Source organism: Protopterus annectens, chromosome 5.part0, assembly GCF_019279795.1.
Source record: "Protopterus annectens isolate FY-2018-M chromosome 5.part0, PAN1.0, whole genome shotgun sequence".
Lineage (NCBI taxonomy): Eukaryota > Metazoa > Chordata > Ceratodontiformes > Protopteridae > Protopterus > Protopterus annectens.
Genome location: NC_056735.1, coordinates 1347388370 through 1347409440, shown reverse-complemented (window position 1 = coordinate 1347409440; position 21071 = coordinate 1347388370). Strand labels below are relative to the sequence as shown.

Below are 21071 nucleotides of genomic sequence, written 5' to 3'. Positions count from 1 at the left end.
ATAACTTTTTTTTTTCTTAAATTAAAATCTGCTTATGTGCTCTAGTGCTAATGAAAAACAGCATGCTTTTTATTGGCAGGGTTCTATTTCTACCAGTTTCTGATGTACTTAAAACTAAAGATCTTGAAAATCAAGTCTGAATAACTAGTTGTGGATATTAGATTGTAATTTAATGTTTAATCTTCAGTCCTTTAGTCTGAAAGTAAGCAATGTGATTTCTTGTAATCATTCCAAGGTACTGAAATGCTATTTTTGATTGTTTAAAGAATCATGCAGTCAAATGATCAGCATATTTAGAATGCAAGTCTCAATATCAAACCCTTTACTTGCCATAAAGCCACTTGACTGTTTAAATGATGAGAAACGTAATCCGATGCTGCATGCATTCGAAGGTTCCCTGCTTCTGCAAACAGCTTTTGTTACAAAGTAATTCTGGAGGGCAGCCAGCTCCATTATAGATGTTAGATCTATTTTGCCCCTTCTGCATATTCCTTTGGTTTCAAGGGAATTCTGGGGGATAGTCAGCTCCATTATGGAGGGAATACTTTGCACCTGCAGCAACGACTATCTACATGTATTATGAAGTACTGTGTAAAGGAATGCATCAACTGGGCTCTACTAGAATGCTTGTGTAGACCTGGAAACCAAACACATTGATGTCCTGTTGTCAAGAAGTGCAAGGGAGGAAAAACATTACATAACAATGTTAAATGACTGATCTGACCTTACTTAAAAGGTGACTCTGGTAGGTGCATCATCGGTGTTTTGAGCCCCAACAGCAGATGGTGGTGGTGAATATTGAAGGTACACTCTTGGGATATGAGTGACTCAAATCAAACAATGCATAGCAAGGTATCATTTCACACAGAAAGAGGAAGAGGAGAGGAATGAGTCAGCTTTCCTGAAGTGGTAGGTAGTAATGTCAAAAACAGTGAACAAATTTAAAAATGTCAGACAACGTAAGGACAGTCTTACAGAGACTGGATATCGTGTGTGTGTTTTTGTGTGTGCACGTGCATACAAATGTTTATATACAAATGAACGTCTGGTGGTCACAGAGACTGTTAGATAAACAGAGGAAAGTAGAACATATAGTTTATAAAATAAATAATGGAGAGAAGAGGTAAGGTATACTGTCCTTATCTGCTGCTCAAGCCTGTTTCATTGCATAATTTTATTCTTGATTCTGGCTGTAAGACAGCTTTCAGTAAACACTTAAAAACAATGTCAGCTGAAACTGTTAAACAATAAAGTGTGCCATTGCCTCTGTTACTGTTGGGTATTATCTTGCATGCATTCTTGCTGTGGTATTGACTGCAAGGTAAAATATTTCTGATTAAGAAAAATCTCAGGTTATTCCTATGCTTGTTGAATGTTCTGTCAAAACCATATTGCATTATGGATCATAGATATGCTTTAAGTTAAAATATGAGAGTAATAAAACATTTCTTCAATGCATTTATAACAGAAAGACATCCATTAGAACTCAGCATGTGAAGCAATTTAGGACAAAACATTTCTTTTGTGCTGCTTGTACAGATGATTGGAGAGTTTTGAAATACACATTAAAAAAAATGAAGTTATGTCATTTGTTCACAATTTACCCAGCATAGTTTTATTTTAACTCCCCTCACATGGTATTCTGTTTTTGGGAGAAAGCGTAGGTTCTGATGTTTTTTTATGTATTTTAAGACTGCCTGTCCTAAATTCTTGTTTGAAGGGTAAAATCTTTTAAGATCCCAATTTCTCTAACCAGAGATTATTTTGGCAAGCTTGACACTTTTGGCTAATTTCTCCACTGACAATAGTTGAAGAGGCCTTCTTCCTAAGGGGGCCACCACCTCCCACACACCTAGAGATTGCTGTTATATCTCCAAAAATTAATGCCCAGCCCTGTGAAAAGAAAAAACAAATGATTATTTACTATACCTAAGGATTGCTCAGTTTTGCTTAATATTTTAAAATTCATTCACCTGAGCCACTTATTAAGTAAGTAAATAAGTCAGTTGTTTAAATAAAGGTATTTTGGTCCTTCTCTGCCTTTGATCTTCCAGCTTCCTAGTTTCCCGTTGACTCATTCATTCTCCTGCCAGTTGTACTGCTTGTTGAAGGACCTGTCATCTCCCATGGGGGAGCAGAGAGTGTTCACCCATTACGCAGATTTGCTTTCTTGGAGCTTTCAGACTTATCATCCACCAGTGGCAAATATTTGATGGATGTGCACTGTTCGGCTGGTAGTCAGATCTTTATTTATTTTTATTTTATTTTAAGTTTGCTAAGTAGATGTATGACGTTTTTAACAAACTCTTTGTAGCCACTTCCCAGGCCAAAAGACAAATACAAAAAAATACAGACAGAACAAAAACATTAAACAAGAACAGGAAAAAACAATACATAGTAAATAATTGATAATAGTAAATAATTGATAAGTAAAGTCACAGAATAAACAAATAATGATTATCACTAACCAATATAATGCAGATGATTATTGTCAAACAGGTTAAGTGTAAGTACAAAACAACAGGTAATAATGACTGTAAGTACTTATTTGCCTAACATGTACAGTAAGCTTATCATAGATTAGAAGATTGTTCAAATGGGAACTACAAGAGTGGAACATGGTTTTCTTCTCTATGACTTTGTGCTTTAGGTTCCCTATTTATCTGTTTCACGAGTTCTAGTCCAAGTCCCACCTTGTAGATTACACTTTGGAAGACTTGGCAGAGGTACCTGATTCTGCCATCAAAGAGTCTTTTGAAAAGATACTTATGATTATTTCCTCAGTGGGCTTTCATGTAGTCTACAGTAATTGCAATAGTGCTAATGCTGTGACCAAGGCCTCAGGCTCAAGTTTGTGCCTGGACCAGCTAGTATGGCTAATATTCTCCTCTTTCAAGAATGAGCTGAGGTAGGCCATTCTAGATATCTCCTTCTGTGTGAAGTCTTATTTGTCAGGCTCTTCAAGGACTGGCCAAAGACCTGCAAAACAGGAAGCAGTCAATGACTACAGTAAGGGACATTATGATCTCCCCAGTTTCCTTTCCTTTTACACACAAAAACAAAACAAGTAACAGCTATTTATACAAGTGTCTCCATCAGTTCTTATTATATACATCATTAAACAGTCAAAAAACATAAACCTGAAATTGCAGTATTAATAAGTTCAATTTTGAGAACTCCTTGTACAATCAGAAGGGCTGCAAAGCAGCAGACAATGCTTCTTCCCCTCAGTTCTATTTGTGAAGTCTCCAAAAAAACAGTATCCACAGATTCCATTACTGTATTCCTGACTATCCAGTAGAACCTTCTGTGGGAGACCAGTTCTCGGAGTTTTTCCTAGCTTGACAAACTATTATGATGGACTAATGGGTTCTAGGCTTGCTCTCAGATGCTGTTAAGTTCTCTTCCAGAAAGAGCTCTGTTAAAGGACTAGCTGGACTCTGCAGAGCCATTGAAACATTTTCTCCTTTAAGCAGAGTCAAGGGACTCTATTTTTTCTTCTTTCTTTTTTTGGCTCTAATGGGGAGAAAAGAGTTTTATTCCATCACGTACATCAGAGACAATGCACAGTATTTTTCTGTCATCTTCTTGGTAGTGATTCTACAGGTTATCATGCCCTACTGCTGTAGGATGCCTTGACAGTCTTGTTGAACATGGTAGGTGCCTTTTGATACATCATTGTTTAGAGTCCTTGTAGGAGGTCCCTTCAGATTGCTATGGGTGGGCTTCATTTTCAGAGAAAGAGTTTTGAATCTTGTCTGCCCCCAGTGTGTTTACCATTGTGCTAGCAATGTAGCAAAGGCATTGCAAAAGAAGCAACGTCTTGCATTCAATGTATGATGCTTCAGTGGTGGGTTGTGAGCCTACCAAAACTCCTTTCTTGTGCCAGAAAAATGGTCTCTCTAGAAAAAGGCTTCACACAAACCAGCTTCAGCTGTGGACATTATTTTTTACCCTGCAGACACCAGAGAGGAGACTGAGATCAGGGCTCCCCTGCTTCATTTCAACCACTTGGCCATTGTGTGACAGTGGGCTGTGGATCAAGGCATTTCTCCTAATATTATGTTACTATTCTGAAGGAAATTAACATATTAATCAGTAAGTTCATTCACATTTTCAGCCCTCTACTGAAGCTGAGGATAAGAAAAGACCTAAGTCTCTTGGTGGTGAAGTATTCCATGCTTCTTCCTTTGGTTCATTTGCAGGATATCCTGACATACATCAGGCACCTCATTGATCTAGGTCTTAAGTTATTCCATGATAATTGTACATTTCATACATGTCTGCATGTCACAACCATGTACATGTTAGACCTCTGGCTCCAAACTGATTGGTTAAACAATTCCATAAAGGGCTTCTGCACTGGTATCTTAACTTTCATCTGCTTTTAAAGGACCTTTCCTCTCCTTGAGGCTTAAACTTCATGACTGACAGGATTAGCTATCCTCCATTTGAGCCAGGTGGCTTAGTGGCCCTGAAGTTCATCTCTTTGAAGATGCTTTTCTTGGTGGCCTTCACTTCTGCTCATAGGATTTCTAAGTTGTAGTTCCTTGTATATAGGAAATATCATTGGGCTTTTGAAAGAACTAGGTGTCCCTTAGCACTAACCTAGATGTAAGTGGTTGTGTCTGTGGTGGGCAGTCATATGATGAGAATATTGTGGAGTTGCATCTCCTTCCAACATCAGTTTCAGTGTTGCCAGTAAACTAGCCCATTCATCTCTGTATAGTACTATCTCTAGGCAGAATCCATGGGAAAAAAATCTTCTTATTCTTTGTGTGTATCATCAAGTCATGCTTTACTGACAGAAGGTGCATAACTTAAGGAAGATAGACCATTTTTTGCTTCATTTGCTGTCAGTAAGGAGAAGATTGAGCATGCTAAACAAACCATATTCAAGTGGATCTCTAACTGTATTATCATTTGCCACTAGACAAATTATGCTACTAAGGGTGTCATCATCAAAGTTGTAGTTGCTTTCAGTGTCTGTTCCAAGAATTTATCAATGTGAACATTTCTGTTACAGCTACTCAGTCACTCAACCAGAAGCATTATTTCTTGACCACGATCCTAGGACTTGGGCCTCTTATGCTGCTACAGGGCTTCTGGACTCATCCTTCTGAGCCTTTGACTTCTGGCTGCTGTTCAGCTTTGGCTTTCTGTAGAGGATTAATTTATACTGTGCGGGATTTTTATCCTACTGCAGTGGGCTTTCAAAGTATAAGATAAGAGATTTATGTACTTAGTTTGTCTGATGATCTGTGAGAAGTCCCTCTACAGTGGATATTTATTTACCCTCCCACTAAACCTCTGTATTTGATTGTCTCTGTTCAATGACTGCCGGAGTAAGTCAGGCAAGATGTAACTTTTTTGTGTCTCTCATTGTCAGTTCACTCAGAGTATCATGTCAAATCGGTATATGCTGAGGCAGAGTATACAATCTAAACCTACTGCTTGACATCACAACATGCACTGACAGGAAATATGAGCACCCCTGAGCAAAGGAGCATAAGAAATTAATGAACTGTGTGAAGATATGGATATCAAAAGTGGACATCTCAAAACTATCTGCTATAGAGGATCTTCTTGCAGATCAGAGAATAAGATAAGTATGTATCTGGTTTAGTAAGGTTGCAACTTTTAGAAAAAAGGAATTGCTGGTCCAGTGGTGTAGAGAGATAAAGCCCTGACTATGGCCTGGTGACATGGGATCAATTAGTGGCTTGGGTGACTGATGGAGCAGCAGGGAGGGACAGGCATTACCATTCCAGGAGACTGGTGACATTGGTGTCTCCTGTGATGATCCCCTGTGGAGGTTGGGGATGTTGTATGCTAGGAGGCAGTGATCCAAAGAGGCGGTGAGGGGTGAAAATGGCTGAACTGCTGCAGAAACTGGGCAATATGTTGCAATGTCCCCATTGCATGACCACCCATCGGACACAACCATGGGCATCAAGAGGGGGAGGGGATTGAGTACGGCATAATAAAAAATAATCTCCAGTAGAACGTGGATAGAAAAGACCCCCTGGATGCCCTTAGGTTCCATAGCTGTCCATAGCTGGCAGACATTGCATGGATGTGGGGCACTGGGTAGCAGTGCCATAAGGATGATGTAGGGACCCTAAAAAAACTTTTTAGAAAAAAGAACTCCTGACTGACAGCTGAACAAATCTGAAGTTAGAGAGTGAGGTGCTCAAGGGCAATGCAAGGAAACTTTATTTATAAAGGTTGTAGGAGGTCCATGGAAATGTGGGGGGATTTTAGGAATGCCTGTGGAAGATAGAAGTCAACTCTTATGTCAGTAGAAAGAATTTCATTATTGGTTAAGTGGGATTAACATTTTACTCAGATGAAAGGGAAATAGGCTGATAAGGCAGATCAAGCAGCCCTATTTTAATATAGAAGTCAGAGTTCTCTCTTAAGAGAAATGTATATGAATGCTGGTGCAAAGTGACATAAAATGTTAAAGTTGAAAACATACATTTAATGTATAAAACATAGCCTTTTAACTTTAGCCATTTTATTGTATGCTGGCTTCAGCTTCTTCTTAAGCATTCCCCATCATCAATTGCAGATTTTCATAGATATGGTACATTTTACTTTTATAGAATTTGGCCAGAATGCCTTGTTATTTATACAATAATTATCCCATAGCTTTCTACACCAGGAAAATAACTGTCTGATAAATTTTAATTTCAGATTTACTTCAAAACTTAAACTCTTAGTTAACATCTACAGGGTACAATTGATGTTTTACAGCATTAGCATGTATTTTTTAACCATCATTCTTTACTTCCACAATTAAAAGTGTACAGCATTGCTACTTATCACAATTTACAGGTTTCCAATGATGCTGTAACAACTTATCAAATGGTTTCCAGTATAAAGAGATTCATCATTTGGTGTCTGATGAAGGGTTTTGTTCATCATACTAAGAGGACAGGATGACATGCATCTTATACAAACTTTATAAATACAGCATAGCATTAACATGTTTTTGACATTCAAAGTAGTAAAGTGGAATCACTATTAAAAAGAATAGTAACAAAGACTTAAAAGCTTGCTGAATTTGGTTCCATGTTTAAACTGCAAACAAAGATAGAGTCTGTCAGCATACTAACTCTGAGATGAAGCTCTACCCACGATGGAGATGACCTGGGATCAAATTGTGGCCAGGAACTGTAGGAACCATCCTGAGAGGGAGGGGACTAACAGCCAATGCCAGGCTGCCAGTCCTCAGGAAGGTAAGAGTGCTGATTCCATCATACTGATGACTCCTAGTTGAGGTTAAGAAACTGCAACTAGGATGCAGTGTGACATTTCAAAGCAGGGATCACCAAGCACTTTGTACTGTTGTTGGGATGTTGTGTGTTTAAAAGCACACACACATCAACAGGTGTGGCACTGTATTCCTTGCTCCAGCAGATTGAATGACAGAGCAACCATAGGTATAGAGCCCTAGAGGATGGAATGCATCCCCCTTCATGGTTGCCTGGATTATGGTTCAAGCTTCTCGTCCCATCAGTTAGAGTATTATGGGAATGAATAGGTGATTGGAAAGGGCTTAATGGTCAGAAGGGATAAAGTGCAAAAATTGTCTAAAACATTTAAATTTTGGAAGTGAGAAACATTTTTAAATGCTGGTGCTCTAAAATACTTCATAGGTTCATAAGTTCATACTAGGCTATCTGCCCTAGGGCATTTATAAGCCTAGCCAGAGTGTGTATGGCTTTCGCCACCCATATTAAATTAATTTTGCTATGCCCTTTTTAAAGGTTAGTATACTGTGCCTCTGTCTAACAGTGACACAGAAGTGATACCCGGGGTAAACCTACGATCTCCCATCCACTCATCAAGATTCCTCTTGAAGAGAGTCAATGAGGGACTCTGCCTAACCTGGACTGGGATTTTATTCCAGAGTGAAGGGAGCCTCTGGGTTATGAATTTGTCCCTCCAGCATGTCCTATTTATTTCAGTGCTGAGGTTCAAGTCCCTCGAGCGCGTAGCTCGATGGGATTTGGATTTTCTGAGGTGCAGCATGTCCATTAATTCTGGGTTGGACATGGCTTTATACGTCAGGCACAGATCGCCTCTGAGCAGGCGGTATGCCACTGAGTAGAGCTGGAGTTTCTTTAACCGGGCAGCATACGACATCTGTTTGAGCCCCTTGATCCTCTTGGTGAGGTAATGCTTTGGGGTCTTTCCAGTTGCTGCAGGTGTCTGGTAAGGTACATCCCAAAAGGGGCATTGTACTCAATTATGGGCCTGATGAGGGATGAGTAAAGAGGCATGATGACCTCCCCTGATCTAGATGTGAATCCCTTCATGATTAGGTGGGCTATATAAAATGTTTTTCTAACCACTTTGGCCACGTGGTTGTCAAATGACAGATTGCTATCAACTTGGGTCCCCAGGTCCCTAATTACTTCTTCTGTACTTAATGGATTACCACCTATGTGGTAATTTGTGGGCACTTTGTTTTTGCCAAAGGGGATGACTATACACTTTTTGGCATTTAGCTTGAGGCCATGGCTCTGGCACCATTTGTCTGTTTCTATGAGGCCCTTTTGGAGGATGCTTGTGTCGGCTGGAGAGTCTATTATGGCACCCAGTTTGCAGTCATCTGCGAACTTGGTCAGCCACAGTCCTTCCATGTTGGCCTGTACCTCCGCGAAATATATACCGAACAAGAGAGGTCCCAGGACTGAGCCTTGTGGGACGCCACTTGTAACTGGTTTGGAGTCTGACATGGCTCCAGCTATTCTAACCATGTGGGTTCTGTCTTTGAGCCAGTTTGCAACCCATCTAGTGACATAGGGGTTTATATTTAAGCTGGTGAGCTTATCTATAATGCCCGAGTGGGGTATTGTATCAAAGGCTTTTGCGAGGTCCAGGTAGGCTGTGTGGACCACCTTCCCCTTGTCAATGGCCTTGGTGATTGTTTCAAAGAAATTGACCAGGTTCAAGAGACAGGATCTGCCCTTAACAAAGCCGAACTGGGTAGGATCCAGTGTCTGCAGGTCCCCAATATCTTTATTTATAAGGTCCATGATGATCCTTTCCATAGCTTTGCAGACCAAGCTAGTGAGACTTATGGGGTGATAGTTTCCAGGATCCGTTGAGGCACCACCTTTGTGGAGAGGGACCACTGTTGCTGTACGCCACTCTTTGGGTACATATCCTGTAGTAAGGCTGAGACTGAACAGTAGTTTTAGGTTTGGGTTTAGCTCTTCTTGGAGTTCATGTAGGACGCAGCCCGGGACACCGTCTGGTCCCATTGATGCTGTGTTTCTTGCTTTGGAGAGGGCAGCTCTTACCTGAGCATCTGAGATGTCAGGGGCAGCACTCTGCTGGGATAGATATTAGCCCTTTTGGTGGGGGGGAGAAGTTTGTGCTGAACCGGTCAGCTAGGATGTTGGCAATGTCTGTGGGTTTGGTGTATTTTTTGTCATTTTGGACTAATTCTGAGCATATCTGGGAATTCCCACCCAGGTTCCTAACATAACTAAAGAAAGCCTTGTGATTATCCTTAGTGTCCTGTGCAATTTTTCTCTCGAAGCTGGCCTTAGACAATTTTATGAGTGCCCGTAGTTTTTTGCTAATACTGATCAGAGATGCCTTCCCTTTTTGGGATTTTGCTCTATCATGTAGTAGCTTCCTCCTTCTATTGTATAGTTTGCTTATGGCTGGGGTCCACCAGACAGGACATCTGCCTTTGGAGGATTGGGTCTTGGTTTTATTTGGGATTGCATAATCCATGCATTCCTGAAGGTGTTCATAGAATGCGTTTATAAAGGATTTCGCGGTCTGGGCCGTATTATCCACAGGCCTAGGGGCTTTGAAGGATTCCACCTTGGTTTTGAGGAGTGTGAAATTTGCTTTAGAGAAGTTTTTCACTGTGGTTTTCTAGGCATGGTGTGGGGTCGGGATGTGAATATCCAGTGAGATTAGTTTATGGTCTGATCTTACCAGTGAGGGATACACTTCTGGTCTGGAGCACAGAGTCCCCATGTTGGTGATGATCAGGTCCAGTATGTTTTCCCCTCTTGTGGGAGTGGTAACAAGTTGTTCCATAGCATTTGAGTTTATAAATTCTAGGAACCTTTGGGCTAGGGTGCTGGAGCTAGAGTAATACTCCCAGTCTATGATTGGGTAGTTGAAGTCACCCAATATAATGGTGTTTGGAGAGACCTTCATATTTTCCAGTGTTCTCAGGAAGGCCGAGTGGGGTTCCTGGGTTTGGGAGGGTGGTCTGTAGCAGGCTATAAACTGGAAGGCAGTTTTACCCACTGTTAGTTGCACATGGATAGTCTCTGATGCTTCGTGCTGTGCCACCAACCTGGAGGTGTGGGTATCTTTGACAAATATTGATACTCCCTCCTTTGTGGTTCGGTCCAAGTTTTGGGGCCGAAAAGCATGGTATGAGGTATAACCTGGTAGTGCTGGGGTGCTCTCGAGAGCCTTGAACCAGGTTTCTGTTACTGCACAGATATCGATGTTCTCTATGCTAAGGAGAGTTTCGAAAGGGTGCATCTTGAGGTTTAGACTTCTGGCGTTGAGTAGCATTACTCTTAGTTTCTTATCCCTTGTGATACCTATGGAGGTGGGTTTGTCTTTTGAGCCTTGCCTAAAAAAGGCACTATGGGGGTAGCAAGAGCCTTTGCCAATATCCGAAAGCCCAGGGGTGACAGGTGCAAACCGTCCCTAGTGAAGCATCGTGGCTTGTCGGGCATGTCATCCCAGGCTGACAGGCATTGGATCCCCAAAATTTGTGGTTTTCTGGTAAAGCACTAGGGATTGAAGTCACATACATTTGAGTTTCAGACTTTATACCCGTTCAGAAAATGGATAACAATGCAAAACCTATTATTCTAACAGCTTTCAAGGGTTGTAAGAGCAATATTTAAAATTTGTTCCTGATTTTTAGCTTTTGTCCCCAAATTATTTTTGTCTTTATCCAGATTTCTTGCACTTATGAGCAGTTTTATACTGTATCTGTCGCATGACATTTTTGTGACATAAGGATTAACTTCTACCTCAACTACTTTATATACTGCATTTGCAGTACATGAGAAGGCAAACCTGTTTGTATTGTATTCTAAATCTTATCACTGAACTGATGAGACTTAGGAAAGCAAGCTGTGGACTCATGGATGGGAAACAGATATAATAATAATTTAGTTTTATTTATTTACAGATCATTGTATTTTTATGCTCTTTTTATAATAACATTACTAGAAGCATTTTAATAACTATTATTTTGGCAGCTACATACTTTTTCCTTGTTTTTGTTGAGCCTTCCTTTACCCCAGGAAGGGGATATTGTTGCTTCACTCTGTACTGAATAAAGTACATATCTCTCAACCTCTAAGTGCAAAAAATCTGGATAAAGACAAAAATAATTTGGGGACAAAAGCTAAAAATCAGGAACAAATTTTAAATATTGCTCTTACAACCCTTGAAAGCTGTTAGAATAATAGGTTTTGCATTGTTATCCATTTTCTGAACGGGTATAAAGTCTGAAACTCAAATGTATGTGACTTCAATCCCTAGTGCTTTACCAGAAAACTACAAATTTTATTAGGAACAGATCAAAATTGTGAAATGAAATCTGGACAGTTGAGAGGTTTGTTGAAGCAGTTTCTTAAAGTAGTTTTGCATGTGCATCATCATCTTCATCTTCCTTTGAGGAACCCTTCTTCTTCTTTGGACTTGAACTTCATGACTGATGGTCTGAGCTGTCCAACATTTTAATGGCAGTTCAGCAGCTCTGAAGTTTAACGGTTGGAAGCTATTTTTCTTGGATGCCTAGTCCGTTCGCTGTCAGTCTTGTCTTAGACCCCTCAAACATAGAGGCACATGAGGGAAAGTTGATATGGAAGTGTATTGTGAGTGCACCTCATTATTTAAACAGATGCCACTGGGAGGAGCAGGTGGAGGCAGAGTCATAGTGATAAAGCATGTACGACATGCATACTACAATAAAATAATAAAAGAAAACAAGAGACAAAATAGATAATATATGCAGAATAGTAGTCCTTAATGCCACAGACCTCTTGGTTTACCTTCTGGGTCCCTGATTCAACACAACTCAGACTTGATTAATTTACTTAACACTAATCTCAGTACAAAGAAGAAAGAAGATATTAAAGGTGCAAACATAGCTAAGAAGTAATATTAAAAATAATGACTTAAATATCATTATTTAATTAAAAGGCATCAGTTTGATATTTTGAGACCCACTGGAATAGCAAGACTCAATGAACAAAAATGTGGACTTGTATATACCATGTACAAGACTGTTCTTTGTCCGAGTATTTCCTTTTTATCCAAGGTATGAAGATCTTGAAGTTGGTATATATAAGTCTGAATGGTGTGGAGGTCTTGCTCCTCCCACATCATGGGATTTAGAGGGCCCTTGCAAAAAACATCTCTAAAGGGAAAACAGCGACGTCTGGAATTCATTGTTCTACATTTTCATACTTTTTTTCATAATTCTGAGACTCGCAGTTAGAATTACAATAGGGAGCCTTATTAAAATCTAGGTAGGTCAGATGTTTTAAGCCACATCCTCAGAATCACTACAGCTGGGAAAACAAGTCTGAGTGACAGATAGGAAGACAGTAGTGCTTTTAGATAAAAGGGACCAATATCTTGTAGATACAAAGCTGTTTTTTATATATTTGTATCAAAACCTTGAACACGACTTTTGATTTCACAGGTAGTCAGTACAGACCAACATCACAGGTATGGTCACAATTGATATCCATCAATAACTTTTTCTGCTGAGTTTTGCACTAGCTATTAGTACTCCATATCCATACTTGGAAACTTTATGTAAAGGTCAGTGTACCAGGTGTGATGATGTGGGGTAGTGCCAGCTGTGCCAGGGGAGTAGGGCAGTGCATGTGCAACATATACCAGCATAGCTAGCTGGAGTTTTGTAAAGAATTTTATGTCATTTGAATAGCAGACTGGTTTGTACACATGCTTGTGTTAAAAATGTATTTGTAAAGTTGCTTGTGTTAAAAATGTATCAACAGTAGGTCCTGCTGGACAGAAAAGAAATATACATGTATGTCAGACTGTATTGTTGTAACTGATGAAATCTATATATTTTAACAGAAGATACTGGAAGGGAAGGGGTTAATCTCAGCTCAGCTAACCTTAAGAAAAATAGCCTGAAATTAAATTACATGGTTTAGGCCATAAAGATTTTATCTCACAGGTGTGAATGTAGCCAGAGATGCAATGTCTGTGAAAATCCTGGGGTGGGATCCTGCTCTATTGTCCTTAGTGGTAAACTAATTTCTACCCTGGGTTGCCAGAGAATGCCTTTTTATTTCCTACATTAAGGCTTGAAGTGTTGGAATTGTTTTAAAGTTTCCAGATGCTGTAGTATACCTTAGCTAAATTTCTATGTGTGTATTGTGACACATCAGTGGCAGATCCTGGCTCAGTTTCTAGTGAAAGGGTAGTGTGGGAACCACATAGTCAGATGACCAGATTTGATGTCATTCTCTAGCCAGCTCTGAAATTGTATTTGAATACTAGTGAGAGATGTGAAGGGTGCACTCTGTTTTGGGACCTGACAAGACACTCATCCACTTTCATCTTGCCTTTCTTTTGTAAGTAATTAGGGAACAGTAATTATTCAGTCAGTTAAAAAATATAGTGAAACTAGCTAAAAGTTGTTTTTTCTGTATCTGAGTCTTTCCAGCTGTGTTATTTTTATATTTCCTGTAATTGAAATTCTGGTTTTCATTGCAAATAGATATTCAGTATTTTCATGTTTTCTTTTTTATTATTTATTATTTAATTATTTATTATTAAATATATCTATACCCTTCATTGTACCCTTCATTGTAGCTGTTTTTTAGACAATATTTAACCTTTGAGAGTACTTGCATTTATTCAGTGGCACTGTGGCTCCATGTTCCTGAAAATCTTGCTGCATGGTCAAACACTACAATTTGTACAAGTATTAATTTTAATAAGAGTAATTGGGTATTCTGGTAAGAGCCTTAAAATAGCTGGCTTCAGGTCTTCTGGTGGAAGCAAATCTACCTTATAGGTGGAGATAGCAGAGTGGGTAAGCTGTGCCAGTCTTTTTCCAGGTGTGTGTGCATGTGTGTGTGTGTGTGTGTGTGTGTGTGTGTGTGTGTGTGTGTGTGTGTGTGTGTGTGTGAAAATTAAATCTCAAAGAGAGTGTGTGTGTGACAGCTACTTTAAACAGGGACACTGAGAGCACTGATTTCACAGAGAGGGTGGTGGAGGACTTGGCTTGGAACACCTGGCTAAGGACTCAGCTCTATACTGGTCAGTGGGGATTCTTTTTTAGGGCTTGGAGAGGAAGCCCTGCCCCAGGACTAGAGTGTGCATTCCCTATGTGCTCTTAAAGGAATTGTTCTTGGTGCGGAGGGCTGCATCTGAAAATACTGTGTGCCTATTTTTCTCACAGTGAACATTCCCTACTGGTGTCAGTGGTGAGGATTGAGACTGCTTGATCACTGGCCCAGAGGAGGGACATCACACTATATTCACAGGAAGAGACCAGTGCTTGGACACTGAAGCAAGGGCATCAGAATACATTAGGTTCTAAATCCTTGAAATGACTCATAGACAAGAATAAGATGATTTTGCTACAGCAGATACCTAGTCCTTTAGAATCAACTGGCCTGAGGTTTTGAACTCTGGACACCATTTCCAGCTTGTTTCACCATTATATTATAATCAGGAACAGATATGGAATAGTGGAGGACCTCAGGGTCACATGTATTATCATTATCTGCATCTTTCCTGGACCAAGATAAACTATCCAGCATGCATCCTTGACAGGGTGCCATCCAAACTGTCTTCCAGGTGAGTTAAAAATACAGAATCTGCTCATGAGGAAAGTTGATATATCACTAGGTATGATACACATACAGATGGTACTTTGGTCCTCTCACTCTGATGACTTTTTCAGTAGAAGCATGTACACTGTGAACAGCAGTGGGCCCAAAGTGGAGCTCTGCAGAATCCATCAATGCAAAGTAAAGCTTTTAGAAAAATATACTATAGAAATTACTATCTGTACGTGTCCTAGGGGCAAAACTTCTGAGAATGGTAAAACAAACCCTGTCCTGGGAAAAGCAAGTGGTCTGTCAGGATGCTGTAACTCATGGCATAAAATGAAGTTAAGAAATTAGGAGGAAAATAAATAATAGCAGTTCTCTGTTGCCACAAGGAGTTCATTAACAAATCCATTGATTGCTGTCTCAGTATTATGACTGGTCCTAAAATTAGCCTGAAATAGATCCAAGAGATTACAATTTCCAAGAAAAGTATTTAAGCTGGGTACTAACAACTGTCTGAAAAACATTACCTATAGAAGGAAAACAAGGGGTAGAGTGGAATTCTTCTATGCTAGAAAAATCACTGGATTTTTTTAGGGCTGGGATAACTGAGGCTTGCTTCAAATTAGAAGTGAAAATTCCTCCTCTAGAGATGGCTTGAAAATGTTTAACCCATAACAGTCCAGAGAAAACAAAAAGTGCTGATTTTTTGTGCATGCTGCCGGGTGCATAAATTAAATCAAATGAATGACCTTAAGGTAGTCAGAGTATTAAAAGTCACACCACTGTCACTTGGAAGGACATCTTCACCAACTATTTGTTTGACCTAATTGATGCTGTCTGAAAATTATCATCTCTTCTCTGGTCAACCTTATGAATAAAATATTGAAGAACAGCATGACAACAGGAGGCAGGAAAAAGAACTTTCCGCTTGATTAGACAGACAATTCTACAGTATGGAAAAAGGACTAGTTGGTTGATTTGATACAACAGAGTTCATCTTGAAGAACATTTTTTCCTAATTTCTTGGCATGCTTTTCCTCCAGTAGCCATCAAGCCCTGCCTCTTATAGAATTATTTGTTATTTCCAACTCTACCAATATCCTTGGATATCAGAGGCAGGAGGTAAGAGCAAGGGATTATGTTTATCATCTACTGTGGGTTAGGCTATGTTGTACGCTGTTAGTAGCCCAAAGTGACTGGAAAGCATAGTGCACTGCCCAGTATGCTAGATCATATGGGATCGTATGCTTCTACATATTCCTGATATCTAGCTAAAGTGTTGCATTTTTCTTAGGAAACTTGTAGTCCCTGAATTTCAAGCTATAAAAGCTGTAATAACTGGCCTTACACTAAGTATAACTCTTGCTGCAGGACTCCCCAAAACTTTCCCCTGGGGTGGATGAGTTAGGACCGGAAGCTCATTCACATCCCCCTGGCTCTTCTTGAGCTCAGGCCTCTAAGTGATCCTAATCATCTTGAGCATAGGGCAAAAACATCTACTCAATGTAGCTGGTTCCCCAGACAAGAATGTTGCTTTTCCATGGATTATCTTCATCCCATAGGTTCATATATTCATCGATACTTACTGGGCTAGTGGTCCATGAGGAGGTTTAGAAGTCTAGCCATACATTTCCATGAAGTTTTTAGCCCTTATGTTTCAAGTATGAATATCAAAAAGAGACTAAGGTTTATCCATTCTAAGTTTTCCTTCAAGGTGGCAATATCCATACAAATATATTCTAATCTTTTTTGTATGATTTTTTTTTTTTTTTACCCTTTATGCCTGACAACTATCAAGTCCCTTTCATCCAATCATCTGTTCATCTCTTGTAACACTCTATGTGCTGGGGCAAGAGCCATTTGGTGAAATGAATATTATCCAAGCAGCCATGAAGTATGTATGCTTTTTCCCTCTATAGACATCTATTTCCTGTAGCTGTCCTGCCCTTTATTCTGCCAAAGTAGGGAAAGCAATGTGGAGCCAGATCTTCTGCTGGACCATCTTAGTGTATCCTGGTACATTCCACCTTGTAAACCAGCTGCTCCAGCTACTGACTAGGTATTTGATCCCATATCATTTGGATCACAGTCAATGGACATAATAGAAAAGCCTTCTAATGTTCATCCCTCCCAATTAAAGATGCAGTACTAATGATTGCACCCCAGTAGACTTTCAATGTCCTTGATATGGAACAAATTAAATGGAGCATTGTGATAGCCTTGCTATACTTCAACACCATCTTTTCTACAAAACTCTATAAGGATTGGAATATAAGTATATAGATGAAAGACGTATACATAATATGAATTTGACAAACTAAATTAAATAACTAAACAATGTTTTATAGCAAAACTGAATATTTCATTTTCTCTGAGACTATGCAGCCTTAAAGTTAGAAAATACATTTAATAGGGGAGAACTTGGCACAACCTCTATCAAGGATGTGTATATGAAATACAGCTTGTTAAGTTTTATTTATTTATTTTTGCTGACCTACTAAATTCACGTTTTGAATCCATTGTACACAGATTTTCTGTTGTTTTGTCATTTTCAGTTTCAGACTTCTATAGCTTTGGGGAGTTTATCTTCAGTTTTAGGTGTTTATGTCATAAACGTTTCTGGACTTTTAAAGGAGGAGCAACATTATGTAAATTCCTGCATACAACCACCCTAGGTTCACATGTCCTAGCTAGAGAGAAAAATGGGATGAAGTGAGCAAGACTGGGTCTATCACCATAGCAGAGACAACTGTGCATTGGTGTAATATCAGGACCAGAGTGTGACGTTTGTAATGGACTGCAGAGTTTATCACCTGAACAACCATGGAATTCTTTAGGAAAATTCACTGACTCATCATCAGCCCAGACAGTAAAGTCACCCTTAACTAGCTAGGTTGGATTAGATAAGACCAAGCTGACGAGGAAACTGGTGAACTCTTGTAATAATAGGTTCACTCTACTGTGTGAATGGTAGATGAAGGGCAATGTAGTCCTTCTTTCTGCTGCCATAATCCAGATGGTTACTCAAGTGGCCATATACTGCCTACATCAGTGAGTAATGAAAACCACAGGAAGAATTTATGTCACTCAATGTCAGTCATTGTTATAAAGCAGCCAATCTCGGTTACGAGTGCAAGGTCAGTGTTATGCAACAAGTTGCAAAAAATGCCTGGCTTGTTGTAGCCAGATCTTGTATTTATATACAGCTTCTTATATGAGGCTAGTGGAGGGTAGGTCCCTCCAGTCACCATAACATGACCATTGGGCTGTGTGGGTATTGATCAAAGACCTTCCATCTGATAATTTTGCTTAGGGGTTATGTTGAGAAACACCAAGAAAAATTAGACCAGAGCATTCAAGGGTATCATGGTGATCCAACTATTTCTGACCTTCCACCCAGTACTTCCTGAATACTCATTTTCTTTTACATGTAAAAAATATTTATGGTGATTGCCAGAAGCGAGCAGGGATAAAGGGCCCACAAATTGTGTATTATAGACCAAACCCATTTAAGTTCTACAAGTTGAGTTCTTCCCAGGGTAATATATGTCTGTGCCTTCAGTTGTAGATTTATCAGGCAGAAATGAATTGCAACTGTATACATTAAGAACACATTAAAAATGTAGTTACTAAAAATATTAAATAAAAAATAAGCAAACTAGACAATTTATATAAGACTTAAAGATTGAAATTGACAGAAATGGAGAAACACTTTATGCATTAGTTAAGTTCTAGCAACATCAAAAGATTGAACAGTATTAATAAATGTGAATATTGAAACAAAAATAAAAATAAATTAAAATGTGCTGTTTTGACAATATGCACATGAATGTATAAATTCAGACATGGAAAATCAATGAAACTGGGAGCAATAAAAATCATCTGAAGTAGGTTACTGCATCCAATACAAGTGGGGGCAACATTAAATGAGATCTTTAACTCTCTTATAAGGACTAAGGCCATTCATGAGGGCAGTACCTCCAGGCAGTATCTGTTTCTGTTTGGTCCCAACTGCTGAGAGAGCTGTAGCTCTCATCTGCATAAAATATGTTTACCTATTATCCTAGCTTATGCCTGCCTTTGATACGAGTTACTTATGTAAGATTCCTTACTTAGTAGAACAGTAGCCATTTAGGGTATATGTAATTCTAGCATGACTCCAACTTTTGCACTATATGAGCTTTTCACTGTATTACCAGACTCTCTTATAAATTGTCTTTTGTATCTTACACCAGTTTGAATTACCTTAATGTCTGTGAAACTTGAAATGCATGTAGATTCAGTGTATGCAATTCATTGTATCATTTTTGTTCCATTGTGTTTAATTTACCATCAGTTAACAAAGTCAAATAAATAAAAACAAACAAATAAATAAGTCACTCCAGATCCCAGTTATTGCAGCATCAAGAATGGTGTACAACTGCAGCAGATAAATCATCTCACAGCTTTACCAACAATCACCCCCCAAGAGCCAGTAAGATCCGTAAGGAATCATGATGAAAGAATGAGTAACTCCAACTTTAGGATTAGTTTTTTGAAAACTCTTAAATCTCCATAGACAGTAATACGACTAAAGATGTCATCAGAAAAACATACAGTTGGATTGGAAAACACAATTTCAGTAGAATTACACGAATTGGAAAAGTAATGTAAGCATTTTTCTTAAAATAAAGTAAAAATGGGATGTCAACAGGCTTTCACCATCAGACTGACAAAGCTTAAAATAGCAAAAATGATTCCATACACTATGTGCACAGAACAGCATAAACTATAAACAACAGCCTGGAAATTTTCCTGTTGGGCAATAAAATCCACCAGAAGTTTAGCAAAATCAGGAAAATGCATTTCAATAACAAAACACACTAAAGATGAAATCCATGAGGTCTGCAAGAGAACTGGCATTGCAATTGAAAGCTGCAGGCATCAAAAGAGCTGCAGTTCTGGTCAACAGATCAGAAATTTTACACAATGAGAAGTCCTAGCTGTTCAGAATATAAGACAAAAATGGAAAAATTCAGCAGCATTAATCTCATAAAAAGTTATCAAATGCAAAGCCAATTGTTAAATTGCTGAGGTTGTCCAATGTAGTATGTAGTACTAAACCAAAATGTAGCAACAATACCTGAGGAGCTAACACATAACATCTAAGCAGCAACCAATGTGTATTCAATCAAATTAAACAAACTGCTGTAAAATTCTTAAGTATGGCAGATGTCCATTGTCACCAGGCTAGCTAGTGTTTTTTTTTTCTTTCAACCAAAAATTGCAATGTCATCTATGATTCCTCGGGTGGCAGTCTTACAGTGGGGACAGCAGCTATCCTTTTATAAAGGGGGGTTTAAGCTGGAAAGCTAAACATTCCTTCCTTACCTGAGCTGAACCTCCCCAAACTTCCAGGCACATTCTTGTACTGAAGTGCCTTGTGGTTTTCAATGTATTTAAAACTGGAGTTTTTCTAAAGTATTGTATGTATCCTTTATCCAAGATCTTAGATTGCTATTAATGATCATTAATTTGAAATGTCTAAAGAAGTTTTTCTTTAAAATGTAATGTTTTTTAAAAATATCTGTAATTGTTGTCTATAATTTTTAAGCATCTGCTGTCTCAGTTTCACAATTTTCATTCAGCTCTGTATACCTATTCTAACACAGTTACAAGTAGAGTTACATTACACAGAGAATGTTCTAGCATGTCATGGAATATTCCAGATATACTGAGCTATACCTCCTTGATATCACTTCATGCAGAACCTTAAATAATATGTTTTAAGTAAACATGTACTGTTGCAGCAAAGGTTATAGTTTCTTTCTTTATGAATATTTGGTATTTGAGCCTATTTAAACTGTTCACTAGACTCTTTCTAATTGCATGCATCTAATTCTTTCATCTTTATTTTGAACAGAATCAAAAACTCAGAGGAAAGCCTTGAGAGAAAAGGTATACCCAAAGCTGCGTGAATATTGCAGGCACAACTATGGACTGGAATTTCAGGTAATCCATCCAGTGTCTCGTGCACTATTGTCTTTTTATCAGGGACTAATAGAAAGATAGAGAAAAGTATAACTCACTCTGCCATGGGCCCTGAGGTGTGAAGTCTCTAGTTAAAATCCAAGGCATTGCATTAAGTAACATGACAAGCCATAGTCTAGAGTTCTTACACACAGTACAATTCAGGTTTGTTGCTATTTAAGTGACTTGTCATAATGTAATGATTTCAGTTATTCATGAAGA

General features: G+C 38.9%; 1 protein-coding gene across 1 annotated transcript in view; it reads left to right on the top strand.

The window, feature by feature from the left end:
• LOC122802367 (NACHT and WD repeat domain-containing protein 2-like) overlaps positions 1-21071 on the top strand; it is a 309247-nt gene that overhangs the window by 308 nt on the left and 287868 nt on the right. Inside the window, exon 2 of the mRNA XM_044072001.1 lies at positions 20743-20831. Coding sequence (XP_043927936.1) covers positions 20743-20831 — 89 coding nt within the window. The remainder of the gene's footprint in view (positions 1-20742; positions 20832-21071) is intronic.